A 13916-nucleotide genomic window follows, 5' to 3' on the forward strand; every position below is an offset into this window, starting at 1 on the left:
AGGCTATCCGAAATGTTTGAACCAAGTTAATCAATTTAAAGGCAATGCTACCAAATACTAATTGAGTGTATGTAAACTTCTGACCCACTGGGAATGTGATAAAATAAAAGAAAGCTAAAATAAATAATTTACTATTATTCTGACATTTCACATTCTTAAAATAAAGTGGTGATCCTAACTGTCCTAAGACAGGGAATTTTGACTAGGATAAAATGTCAGGAATTGTGAAAAACTTAGTTTAAATGTATTTGGCTAAGGTGTATATAAACATCCGACTTAAAATATATACTGTATGTGTATACAGTTGAACAAACAGTAGAGTTAGCAATAATAAAATATACACTAATATAATTGACAGATCATTTAAAGGTCACTTAAAAACGACAGTGAGTGCAGTATTTAACTCATTTGATTCAACATTGCACAATATAGAACCTAAAAGCACATAATACATTTGTCTCTAAAATGTAATTAAAAAATGTATATTCATAGTGCACTGATCCGGTGCCGAGACCATGTCTTTCAATGTAGACCGTGCTTACAGGCTACTTTGCGCACAGAGATCTTGTCAGCTTCTGTGACAAAGTTCCTTGCTCTATAATGTTTGAGGAGCTGTCTCCAAGCGCCACTGCGGCTCAACAACTCTTGGTTACCTTTAAGAAAGGAAGAAAATACATTTAAAAATGACACTGTAGTTTAGATTAGTCTTGTTCTAATAGATCTTAACACTAAGCCCTGGATGAAAAGTCTTGCTCACCGATAATGCACAGTCCCTCTTTGGCCCTGGTGATGCCCACATTGATCTGGTTGGGGTCGCCAACAAAGCCCACATGTTTGGACCTCCAGGCCCTGTCTGGCTCGATCTCAATCTCCTTGCTGGGTAATGAGCGCACAGTGGACAGTATGACGTAGCACCATTCACTTCCTGCATTGGAAACGAAGCAGCATTTGTTATAGCAATGGCTAACCTAATCAGATTAAAGTTCACTAAAGGACAATGGGGGACAACCATAGAATCACAACCAAGATAAAACAGAGGGGAAAGTAAGAGAGAAAAATGGTCACCTTGACTTTTTGTGATGGTGCTGACAGTGATTTTGTCCATTTTGAGTTCATCCAGTTTCTTCTTAATTTCAGACACCTGGGCGTTGTAGGGTGATAGAATTGCAATATTCTGTTGTTTTATTTTGGATTCTTTTACCAGTCGTTTGGCGAGCCGGACCTGTGATGAACAAAAAGAAAACCATGAATCATATAAGTTCCGTTTGGGAAAGTGACTCACCTGACTATACCAGTAGAATGGCAAGATTTGAGCCGTAGGTGTTGAAGTTAAAGGTGTTGAAGTGTGAGTTAAGACAAACCAAAAGGGGTTCCTTACCACTATGTCTCTCTCCTCTCTATTCGCTTTGGAGTTTTCATTTCCCTTTTCCGTGCTCACAACTAGGCTGACCTCTTGTCCACTGACGTTCCCGAAAACAATGTGCGTCTGCCGTCTGTCAGCCTGAAGGACACTATTTGAGGGCTTCACTACAGTCTTCAGTTTTCCTTCATAATATTCCTCCGATGGGAACTTGCATATATCTTCATGCTAAAAAAGGGTAAACAATGGAGAATACTATGTACTTTGTCATCGGATATTAATCTATGTGCATCAAAATGCATATCTGTGCAGTCAAAGGCACAGTGGCATTTGATCTTTTGATAAACATTTGGCAAATTAGACTATATGATGTGAATTAGGCCACGATAAATTCATAGCCCAAACATTTCCCCCCTCTTACCATTCTGTACTGGGTATCCAGCATCACTGTATGGGACCGGCGCTCAAAGTAGCGCTCAAACAGAGACTTTGACATCCCTAACTTCCTCAGAAGTTGATTCTTAACGATGGGACGTAGTTGCTTGTGGTCACCGAGCAACACAATCTAGGAAGTGGAAAGAGGTTATTTCGTCATCAATCTTCATCACTTGCAAATGTGGTGATGACCTTTAATAAACATATAGGAATGGAATAAATGTAACACAGTCAAACATGTGGTTTCCATATGTTTCATGTGTTTGATACCATTCCATTTATTCCATTCCAGCCATTACAATGTTCCTGTCATCCTATAGCTCCTCCCTCCAGCCTCCTCTGCTTGTGATGCAGGTGAGAAAACAGGGTTGCTGTTAAGGCTTAGTTTAACAGATTCTGTATCGATGCACTCTTTACATGCCCAAACTCAATGGTTAAACTAAGAAAATAAATCTACATTGTTTTTAAAGAAATGCTCACACTCACATTCTTAAAATGTAGAACCCTCTGTACAAAGGGTTCTACATGGAACCCAAAAGGGTTATACCTGGAACCAAAAGGGTTCTACCTGCAAGCAAAAATTGTTCTTCAAAGGGTTCTCCTATGGGGACAGCCAAAGAACCCTTTAAGGTTCTAGATGGCAACTTTTTTTTCTAAGAGTATAAAACTCCAAAATGTGATTGTCAAACTAAGTCAAACAAATGATCATACGGAGCATCTTACTGAGGAGCCCCACTGAGGTGAACGTCGTATGAGCCATTGCTGGATTGAACAATCATGGAAAACCGTGTTATTAATGACGACATTCTATACACTATACATAAATAGGCAGCATCACAAACATACAAAAATGATTTTAACCTTAAAGCCTAAGCTAAGGTTCTACTAAGCTAACATATGAAATTGTTTTAAGAAGGTCATACAATGGATCATTTATCTATTTGATTTTGAATTTTAGGCCCCCTTTAAGTACAGTGCATTCGGAGAGTATTCAGACCCCTTGACTTTTTCCACATTTTGTTACGTAACAGCCCTATTCTAAATGAATAAATTAATGTTTTCCCTCATCAATCTACACACAATACCCCATAATGACAAAGCGAAAACAGGTTAGACATTTTTGCACATTTAAACAAAAAAAAACGTTTTTACATAAGTATACAGACCATTTGCTATGAGACTCGAAATTGAGCTCAGGTGCATCCTGTTTCCATTGATCACCCTTGAGGTGTTTTTACAACTTGATTGGAGTCCACCTGTGGTAAATTCAATTGACTGGACATGATTTGGAAAGGCACACACCTGTCTATATAAAGGTCCCACAGTTGACAGTGCATGTCAGAGCAAAAACCAAGCCATGAGGTCGAAGGAATTGTCCTTAGAGCTCCGAGACAGGATTGTGTCGAGGCGCAGATCTGGGGAAAGGTACCAAAACATTTCTGCAGCATTGAAGGTCCCCAAGAACACAGTGGCCTCCATCATTCTTAAATGGAAGAAGTTTGGAATCACCAAGACTCTTCCTAGAGCTGGCCGCCCGGCCAAACTGAGCAATCGGGGGAGAAGGGCCTTGGTCAGGGAGGTCCCCAAGAACCCGATGGTCACTCTGACAGAGCTCCAGAGTTCCTCTGTGGAGATGGGAGAACCTTCCAGAAGGACAACCATCTCTGCAGCACTCCACCAATCAAACCTTTATGGTAGAGTGGCCAGACAGAAGCCACTCCTCAGTAAAAGGCACGATAGCCCGCTTGGAGTTTGCCAAAAGGCACCTAAAGACTCTCAGACCATGAGAAACAAGATTCTCTGATCTGATGAAACCAAGATTGAACTCTTTGGCCTGAATGCCAAGCGTCACGTCTGGAGGAAACCTGGCACCATCCCTATGGTGAAGCATGGTGTTGGCAGCATCATGCTGTGGGGATGTTTTCAGCGGCAGGGACTGGGAGACTAGTCAGGGTCGAGGGAAAGATGAATGGATCAAAGTACAGAGATATCCTTGATGATAACCTGCTCCAGAGCGCTCAGGACCTCTGACTGGGGTGAAGGTTCGTCTTCCAGCAGGACAATGACCCTAAGCACACAGCCAAGACAACGCAGGAGTGGCTTCGGGACAAGTCTCTGAATGTCCTTGAGTGGCCCAGCCAGAGCCCGGACTTGAACCCGATCGAACTTCTCTGGCGAGACCTGAAAATAGCTGTGCAGCGACGCTCCCCATCCAACCTGACAGAGCTTGAGAGTATCTGCAGAGAAGAATGGGAGAAGCTCCCCAAATACAGGTGTGCCAAGCTTGTAGCGTCATACTCAAGAAGACTCGAGGCTGTAATCACTGCCAAAGGTGCTTCAACAAAGTACTGAGTAAAGGGTCTGAATACCTATGTAAATATGATCTGTTTTTTTATTTGTAATAAATGTTCAAAAATGTCTAAAAATCTGTTTTTGCTTTGTCATTATGGGTTATTGTGTGTAGATTGATGAGGGGGTAAAAAACAAGTTAATCCATTTTAGAATAAGGCTGTAACGTAACAAAATGTGGAAAAAGTCAAGGAGTCTGAATACTTTCCGAATGCACTGTATATAATTGTAAAAAAAAAATGATTTGATAAAATATAGAATTTGGCCTTTACTACTATAGGTCATAGGAACGCATTGAATAACACATTCATAAATGTCAAAAAAGTCAGTACAAAATCATAAAGGTATAAGGTTTTGAAGTGTCTGTCCTATATCTAGGAGATGTAAGAAAGCTCAGGAAATATAGTATTACATTTTTCTCCCATATTTAACCCCTTTGTTGACACAAAACTACCTCCATACTTCCATTAATTTGTATGGGTTACATACAGATGAGTCCTGTGACACCGTAAAGCAAAATGGAGAACACCATTGTGTTTTTGAGTCTCCCCTTTCAACAGTGGAGTCATATTAGTTTGTAGCCAAAACGGTTCGGACACTACAGACAGAAGTTGGCACATCAGTATTGCCGACTTCAGACGAGTCCCATGGGGCATGTGGGGGTCGTGTAGCTCAGTTGGTAGAGCATGGCGCTTGCAACGCCAGGGTTTTGGGTTCGTTTCCCACGGGGGGTCAGTATAAAAATAAATGGATGCACTAACTGTAAGTCTGCTGAATGACTAAAATGTAAAAATGTAAAATGTAGACTCTACAGATTTTCGGGATGTCTCCTGATGTGACAAACAGCGCTGTAGCTCTGACACTTTCAGATATCTCTAGCTTAAACTGACAGATTTTGATGGGGATTTTTTTATTATGTTCATCATACATGGAAATATAATTCTATAACAAAAGTTAATGAATACATGGATTTTAACACACCTTTTCTGGTTTGTTGCAGACCAAAGGGATGAGGGACTGAGGTTCTGTTGCCATGGCACATTCATCAATAAGAATCTGCCGCGCACTGACTGTTTTAGTCAGGTTAGGGGTGGAGGCTGTTGTACAGGTGCACAGAATGACATCATGTCTCTGCAGCTCATACACACGAGCTTTATTCAGAAGCCCTTTGTAGCTAGAAGAAAACACATATGGGCGTACATACATACGTCAGTCAGATGTTGGTTTCAAATACATTTTTTACAAAATTGCATTACAGCGAAATTCTTTACTCACTCCTCAACTTCTTCTTCTGTCAACTCCTTTCCCTTTGATTCTCTTGCTAGCTTTATTCTGTGGTCAAACTCTTTTATTGCCGTGGAATGTGGATTTTGTTCTTCCCGTATGCGATGATGCAAGGTAATATCTCTAAAAATGGTACAGATATGGTAAAATACAGTGATATGGTGAGTTTGCGTAATGTGAACCGTTTGACAAAAAGATGCTGAGACACTGGTCAGACATGATAAAGCCAGTCCTACGATCAGATTGTCAAAAGACAGAGATGATGGATTCCCTGAAAAAGTGGCCACAACTGCAGAGTGATGTGTGTATCTGTTATACCTGAGTTCTGCCTTGGACCGCTCCTGGCGTAGTGACCTGGGAGAGAGCTGAAGGACACTCCCTGGGTAAGGGTACTCCGCAATCTCCATTTGTCGGCTGTACACCCTGAGGGGCTTCAACTTGTCTCCAAACTTCACCAGGCACTCTACAGAATGTTCAGAATTAATAGAACGTTCCCTAGAATGTTCCCTAGAGAACTTGGATCATGTTCAAGTTGTGGTTGTATTATACATTATTTTGTAGTGACAATTTCAATTTAAGTATGAAGTAACTTGCCAGCAACCACATCGACAGACTTGTTGGAAGGACCACAGTAGAGAACAACTTCTTTCTTGTCCTTGTCCTTCGGATTTTCAAATATCTTGGGGGTTTTAGAGTTCAACACAAGGAACCAGTACACAATGTACACTCCTAAAACAGTCTTTCCAGTCCCTATGAAACAGGTGTGTAGTTTTAATTCCAGTAAACATAGCAATGGTCAATATAAACAGCTTCAGGTATTCTGGTAGTAGCATTTAATAACTTACCAGGTGGCCCTTGTATGATTGTGAAGTTGTTATTCAGAGCTTTCTCCAATGCATCAATTTGACTCATATTTAGCTCTGGGAGACCTTCTGGTGCCTTTTCCCTCATGAGTTGGTACCGTGGTACAACAGATTGCGAAGCTGCAATACCGCAAAGCAATACTTTGAAACATATAGCTTAACAAGGTTGTTGTAAATTCCCACAGAAAAAAGTTCTTACCTCCTTTTGGAATGGGTTGTCCTAGGGCTATTTTCTGAACAAGCTCATTTGCAGACCCAACATTTTTCACAGCCATTTCTTTACGTCTAGACAGTAGAAAATGTTAACCATTAATTATATTTACTGAATTAATTATGGGAACATTATGTCCATCCAATACAAATATGGGATAGTACTTTTACATTATCTTATTTTAAAGTGTACTTAAAAAAACAATCATATTTTAAAATGTGAGTAGCACTTTATATTTGAGTGCAGCAATTACCAGGTATTTACTACAAAAGGTACATGTTTAAATGGTAATTACATTTTAAGCACCATTTTGTTGACAGTTTTAAATAATTACTGGAAAATAAAGTGAAACGGAAACACAATTGTTCAATTCATGGCTCATGGCGCTCTCTTTTTTCACATACTAATTAATGTAATACTTGCATGTCTATGAGAAGCTTTGGGATTATCTCAACTGTGTATGTTGTCTTTCTCTGGTAGACACACTCTGGAATGGTATCCATTGGCAAGTGGTTGATGTTGAAGTGCACTTTTCTGGCTTGATTTGGAGAGTTTGTTTTTGGTTCTTTAAAGTTGGTTGTAACACCATGTGCCACCCATGTGTAATTCTTAGGGTCGACTACTTCCTCTGATTGGTCAGGGGTTGAAGTCAGTTTCAATCCCCTTTTTCGGATGCACAGCAAGCACCTGCTAAGGTTGCATTCAATGGCCCATTCTTTAATGAATTTGAGAGGAAGGTCAAAACTTCCTTTCTGTGCTAAATGAATCAAATGTAAGTCCAGCTCCAGGTCCTCAATTATTATGCTGTCACTTTCCTCCACAGCATTGTCTGCAGATTCCATCTCACAAAGTGGTTGCCAGATCTCCACATACTCTTTTGCGTTGCTATATTTACTATTGGATGGACAGTCTGCATATTTGGAGAAGCATGTGATAGGGCTGTGAGCATGGTCTACACACACCTCAAATGTTGGTTTGATGCACACCAACTGAACAGTTGGTGTCCAATAACTTGTATTTATTTCAGATGTCATTTGGACTTGAAGTGTATCTCCTGGCTTCAACTGTAGGGTAAGATCAACATAGTGCTCCATTTCAATTTTTTCATCTTGTCCATGTGCAGTTCTATGGGAGTCATTCCCAGCTTCAAGCAAATCCATCTTGGCATGTTTTGGCAGACTCTTTATATTTTCCATTTGCTTTGTTGGGGCACCTAGTATGAGAGACCTTGCTATGTTCCATCTTTCCTGGTCAATTGCATTAACAATGGCTTGCCAAGTCTTTTGTGGGAGCTTGATGCACGCAGTTGAATTTTGCACCTTTTTTAGCTCTTGGTGAATTTTGGGAGTGTCAACTGAGTACACTCGCCTTCTCCATGTCAGAGTCATGTGGTTCTCATTTGAATTGTACAGTGGTTGATCCCCCAGTTGCAAATCTCTGTACATAACAGGCAAACTGTCAGGAAATGAGTGCCTGTCGAATGGAAATGACAGCTTGAAACTGTCTCCTTCTACACCAACAACAAATGCTAGCTTCGGAGCATTTTGTTTCTTCATGTTCATGGCAAAGGAGATCATCTCGGCCTTCTTTTCATACGCATTGACCTTCTTGCAGCTGCCTTCAATCTTCTGACACAGAATGTCAATCTCTTGTGGAGAATATTGGACCGGAGTGCCGCTTAGGACCGAATGCAAAAGCCTTTGCAGGATAACATCCATGTAGCGACGTATGGGCGAGGATGCTTTTGTATAGGACTCAAGTTGCAAGGAATAGTGCCCAACTGTTGCCTTTTCGGATGAATTGGAACGGATGACATAGGTTTCGTCAAGACACTTCCTAAACTCACATATCACTGGAAGGAGCTGGGGGTAGATGTCATCTGTACCAATCAGATCAATCATTCTGTCAGTGTCAACTTCCTCTTTCTTGGCAGCTGACAGGATCTCATTCCACATTGATGTTAGCACATAGAAGCTTTTGCTCTCCATGGCCTTCTGGTCAAGGTCAACGTCATGGTCAAGGTTGTGCCTCAGGTGTGAGGACAGTGGTATGATGTCTTTGTACTGCTCTTTCAAGTCTTCTAACATTACAGGGTCAGGTCTTACTTGACATCGGAGAGGGGTGCAGTACATGGTTTCATTTGCATTGATCAAAAATTCAGACACAGAATTGTTGAACAGTACACTAAGCTCCTCAATCATCTGATGGGATCTCCTCTTCCCCGGCATCTGGTGATTGTCCAAGCTTTTATAGCTCCAATCCTTGCCAAGCCTGGCCTTCCTTTGGACTTTGGCAAAACGATATGCCACAGCAACACAGTCTTCTATAGTATCAAACTTGGCCTCTTCTCCTGACTGCTTACTGAGGATGTCCTCTGCCTCATCATAAGACAACTTTCGATCAGACTTGATTTGCGATAGCTGGAACTTCTTGTCAATGATTGTGTGTGTTGCCTTGTCCACTTTGACCATTAACGAAACCACCTTTCGATCTTGACCAGGCAGGAGACTCAAGTGGTTGATGCTAACTGGTTTTGGGAACATGTAAACTGGTTCTTTTCTAGGGCTGTAAGTTGTTTTGCCCTGTTTTTGTGCATCATCATCCAACGAATCACCAAGATTCACAAAACTTGCCACATCTGCTATGTGGACTCCAACCTCATAATCGCTTTCCATATCAATGACACTGATTGCATCATCCAAGCCTTGGGATTTCTTTGGGTCAACAGTGAAAGTAATCAACTTTCGGAGGTCCTTTCTGTTACCATTTTGGGTGTCTTCCCAGGAACACGGTTCAGCTAAAACATGGCTGGGAGGCAATGGTTGAACTTTAAATTCTGCATCCAAAATCCTTAAGCCCTCCTCCAAAGATGATCCTATGGAAAGAATGTCTATCACGTTCCCTAACGGATAGGCATAGTTTCCTTTATTTTCGTTTTTTGTTTTCCAGCAGAACACCTCCACCATGAATACACGATTGCGTTTGATTTCTTCATCAAGGTGTTGATATCCGACAATCTCCCATTCTCCATCATCATGCTTCCATATTGGAATACAATTGGAACTCTTCTTGCTGACCAAGGTGCACATTTTGCTGGCGTTTGTGTTGAGGGGTACCATACATTTTCGGAGGAATTTATATTCCGACTTCGTTTTGGGTTTATGGTAATCTTCATCTTCAAGGGTACAAGCAAACACACGACGGGATTCAGATGCCTTGATGGTGCCTAACACCTTTCCCTGTGGAATGCCCTCACAAGGAACTATTTCAGCCACCACTTCATCACCACAGAAGGACTTGCCGAGGTTACCTCTACCTTTGATGATAATGTGGTTAGTTGGGTTGTCAAATGGAATGATATAACCTGCGTTATGTTTCTCCATGACCAATTCACCTCGCTTGTACACATTGGGCTGCTCTCTCAACAACTGCAACAAGGCATCTCTTTCATCTTTGGTACTATCGTATGGTCTCTTTCGTTCCACTACATGTTCACATTCTGAACTGTCTCCATAAGATGAATTGTAGTGTGCCATGTTTTGCTCCTTTTGTAGTTCTTGGAGAATAGCATCCATGTCGAACATAACTGACTGAGTGCTGCTCTCATCCAGGTATTCTGTCCGTTGGAATCTTGAGATTTCTTTGATATCACCATCAATGAAGTCGTTGGTAAGGTGTTTCGGTTCAGCACTTCCCTTGCTAATACAATGGTGAATGTAGCTTCTCCAGATTCTTGAGCACTTCCCAAAGTAGCAGAGCGCAGCAGCATCTCCAACCACAACAACCTGGGATTGAGCCCTAGTCATGGCCGTGTTCAGCATGCGAGCATTGTTGAAAAACTCCACACAATATGAGTCAGGTGGGTGAAGGCTGTCACGGGTTTGAACGGCTGTCATTACTATTGCTCTGAACTGTTTGCCTGTCAAGAAATAATGAAAGTGTTATATGGTTAAGGACCCATTAGGTTGAAGAATAGAAAGGTTTCTATACAAAGATCAAAATAAAAGAACAGAAAATAAGTCAACAAAAATATTACTAAAATGTAATATTAACAAATTACTGGTTAATGTTTGCAAATTAATCACATCAAGGCCGGGATTCAATCCAATCGTGCTTTGTCGACAATGCACCATTTAAAAGTAATTTCTGATTGAGCCGACATATGCAGCGACTGAACGCAGGAACATTGCCTTTAAAAGCCGCATTGTCCACAAAGCACGATCGGAATGAATTCCAGCCCAAATCTTTGAGTTGTTTTCATGATAAATACCTTGAACATTGGCTATGTTCTCCACAGTCACTTGGCCAAGCAATCTTTTCCGAAGCTCTTTCCTGATCATTGAGATCTATGAAAAATAAATAAATAATAACACCAAAAAAGTTAAGGACACAACACAACATTGACTTGGTTTTTCCGCATTCTCTCAAGAAATGATTTAGAATTCTTAAACATGGTAATTGATATGTTTAAATGAGGAGCAGCTGTTTTACCTGGCATCGTTCAGAGAGAACACAGATTGAGTTTTGATCACGATTCCCCCATGCGAGTGGCCAATCTCTGAGCAGATTTTGCACTATTTTAACCACGCATTCAACCTCGTCAAGGTTAAACCATGACATAGATGTGGTGTCCAAGTGGGATTCTCCTCTGACATGGTGAAACCTCAGGGGGTGGCAGTTCGGATGAGCTGGAACATTACCTACAGCCTTGATGGCATCAGACTTGCCAACGTAGAAGTGAGTGGACACAAATTCTACAATCTCTTTTGTGGTGCGATAGTTCTCGTTAAATATTATTCTGCTTTTCAAAGCTGCACTACTCTCCTGGCCTTGATAGAAGTGGAACAGACGGCTCAGCAAAGTGTGATTGGAGCATTGGTCATCGTCTACTGAAAATAGTTTTGGTCCCATCTGCATGTGATCTCCGGCTAGAACCACTCGAGTTACTGGCCCTGCCAGACCAAGCGGCATCAGGGCTTCACATTCGAGCATCTGGGAGGCTTCATCAATCAGGATGTGGGTGAAGTAGCCATCAGAAAGCTTCAAGTCATTGAAGTGCCTTGCCATTGCAGTAGTTGTTATGACTATTTGGTGGCAATCCAAAGCAGATTTGGTAGGAGGGAGAAAAAACTGTCCATCTTTGGATAGAAGGCAGTACTTCTGTGTGATCCCATCCGTGGCACTCACTGGAACCCCTTTTTTATTTGCTTTTATTCTCAGTGGCTTCATCTCAGGGTGTCCAGAGTTGATGTATGGATGGAAGTGGTCTTTGACATACAAATCTGCAGAACTGACCAGAGAAAGAGAGGGTTTAACTGTGTTTACAATTTAACAGTTCCACTAAAATGTGACTGTCCTTCAAACCAGAATGGAAAACTGGTCTCCCTACATTTTCATGAAATTGATGTTGCACCAGTAATTAAAAAGCAGGTACATTGTAACTACAAGTGTGTGTGTGTGTGTTAACATTGGGATTAAAATATGTGTGTTAACATTGGGATTAATACAAAGCATAATACTTATAACTGTCAAACCTAAATCAGGCTTACACAATTCAAATGATTAACGGGCAAACTCATGATAGCCCTATGGCCTAACTGTGTTATCTTAGTTAATCATTACACAGAGGTCAAATAAACTTCCTTTGTTGCAAATCTAATGTTTACAAAAAGCTCACATACGTTTTTAACAGTTTTAAGCACTATTATGTAACAATGTGTACCTGTCAACTCAGGGCTGGGGTCAATTCAAATTGAAGACAGTCAATTCCGGAAGTAAACATAAATAATAATAAAAAATGTGAGTATAAGCTATTTTAAATGTTTTTCAATTGTAAATGTAAATAACTTCCTGAATTGACTGCATGTCAACTAATTGCATTATGTAAGACTGAACATATATTAAGGTACTAGAAAGTTAAACTCTGTAAGTGAATCTATATAGAACACTGGAGTCATTACCTATTGGTGAGGGTGCAGATCAGTATTCTGGTGTGAGGCTGCCGTACCAGCTCTTTGGCTGCTGTAGCGAGCGTGAAGGTTTTCCCAGTTCCAAACGGTCCATAAATGAGGAGTGGTGCCACACCTCTTCCATCTGAGTCCCCTACGATGAAATCAATGGCTGCTTGCTGCTTTGCATTGAGTTTGGGATATTCCATTTTATTAACAGGGACAATGCAGTTCCTGAAGTCTGGCAACACTCTCTCTGTGTTTGGAAGGAGATCTATGGCTTTGTGCATCTCACAGAACTTCAGACGATTCAGCTGGAACTGGACCTCCATTTCACATTTTTCATTTCTTTGGAGCTTCAGGTCAGAGCAGCATCTTTCAGACAGCTGCAAGTGCATTTTATTCTCACTTGTGGCATCTCGGAGGATGATGGCTTCGTAGACCTTATCTGAAGATACTGGTGCTATGAGAGCTGACTGGACACTTCGTCTAAACACCCAACCCTCTGGGTTGTCTGGGGTGAGAGTATAAGGGACTGAGACGGCACAGAATAGTTCCCCCAGAGGAGCTGTCTTCAATCCGAACTGAGGGTCGTCTAGGGTGGCAGACAAGGTGATGGTCCCTCGAACACTGAGTCTAAAACCCGAAAGGCAATGGAGAGACTTAAGCTATGGTCACATGTAACAGCCAACATTAGGAGAGACGAGACGAGGCAAAACTAGACAGATCAAATAGACGAGACGCGTGGTTGATTTTTTTAAAGCCGATAAATAAAATTCCCGCTGGCCAATTGTCCAGGAGAAGAAAAATGTCCATTGCAAAATCATGCTTTTTAGCCTATTCATTGATAGAAATACCAGTCAATGGAAATACATTTGACTGGTCATGCGTATCGGTCTATAGGTTAATTATCATAATTCTGTGGAATTAAATTGGTGTGTGTACAGTAGCCTATGTTAGTTTTGTATCTTATTTATCACACATATACTGCATACAGATGCAGAGCCTTTGAGTGGAACATCTGTCAGACAGTTCAAGAGCTGCTGCTACAGCATCCTGTGGTGCTTTCAAGGCAACTGGGAAAAATACGAGGTCAAATCATGACTTCAGTGATCTTCAGGTCGGAGCACTAGAAAGAGGCCAGAATTCCCAAGTTGGAATTCTGAGTTGGATGACCTTTCAAAAAAAAAAATCCCAGTCTGAGCTAGTTTTTTTCCCCTGTTGCCTTGAACGCACTGAAGTCGGAAGTCGGAGATTTCTGAGTTCCGAGTACCCAGTTTTGAACGCGGCATCAAACGGCAAGCTTCATCAGCGCGTCACACACTACTTTGCAATGAGCTGGAGTGCAGTTTTGTCATACAACACAATGCCACAGATGTCTCAAGTTTTGAGGGAGCGTGCAATTGGCATACTGACTGCAGGAATGTCCACCAGAGCGGTTGCCAGAGAATATAATTTTCATTTCT

General features: G+C 41.3%; 1 protein-coding gene across 1 annotated transcript in view; it reads right to left on the bottom strand.

Moving 5' to 3' along the window:
- Positions 1 to 253: 253 nt before the first annotated feature.
- Positions 254 to 13916, bottom strand: part of LOC121575565 (helicase with zinc finger domain 2) — a 35012-nt gene continuing 21349 nt past the window's right edge. The window contains exons 6-20 of the mRNA XM_041888739.2: positions 12463 to 13086; positions 10994 to 11792; positions 10773 to 10848; positions 6926 to 10421; positions 6491 to 6576; positions 6274 to 6411; positions 6023 to 6178; positions 5747 to 5891; positions 5420 to 5551; positions 5126 to 5318; positions 1782 to 1925; positions 1379 to 1588; positions 1066 to 1222; positions 758 to 925; positions 254 to 653 (exon numbers count right to left, since the gene is read on the bottom strand). Of these exons, the coding sequence (XP_041744673.1) occupies positions 523 to 653; positions 758 to 925; positions 1066 to 1222; positions 1379 to 1588; positions 1782 to 1925; positions 5126 to 5318; positions 5420 to 5551; positions 5747 to 5891; positions 6023 to 6178; positions 6274 to 6411; positions 6491 to 6576; positions 6926 to 10421; positions 10773 to 10848; positions 10994 to 11792; positions 12463 to 13086 (6655 nt within the window). The 3' untranslated portion in view covers positions 254 to 522. The remainder of the gene's footprint in view (positions 654 to 757; positions 926 to 1065; positions 1223 to 1378; positions 1589 to 1781; positions 1926 to 5125; positions 5319 to 5419; positions 5552 to 5746; positions 5892 to 6022; positions 6179 to 6273; positions 6412 to 6490; positions 6577 to 6925; positions 10422 to 10772; positions 10849 to 10993; positions 11793 to 12462; positions 13087 to 13916) is intronic.

The sequence above is a fragment of the Coregonus clupeaformis genome, chromosome 10 (genome assembly GCF_020615455.1).
Source record: "Coregonus clupeaformis isolate EN_2021a chromosome 10, ASM2061545v1, whole genome shotgun sequence".
NCBI lineage: Eukaryota > Metazoa > Chordata > Actinopteri > Salmoniformes > Salmonidae > Coregonus > Coregonus clupeaformis.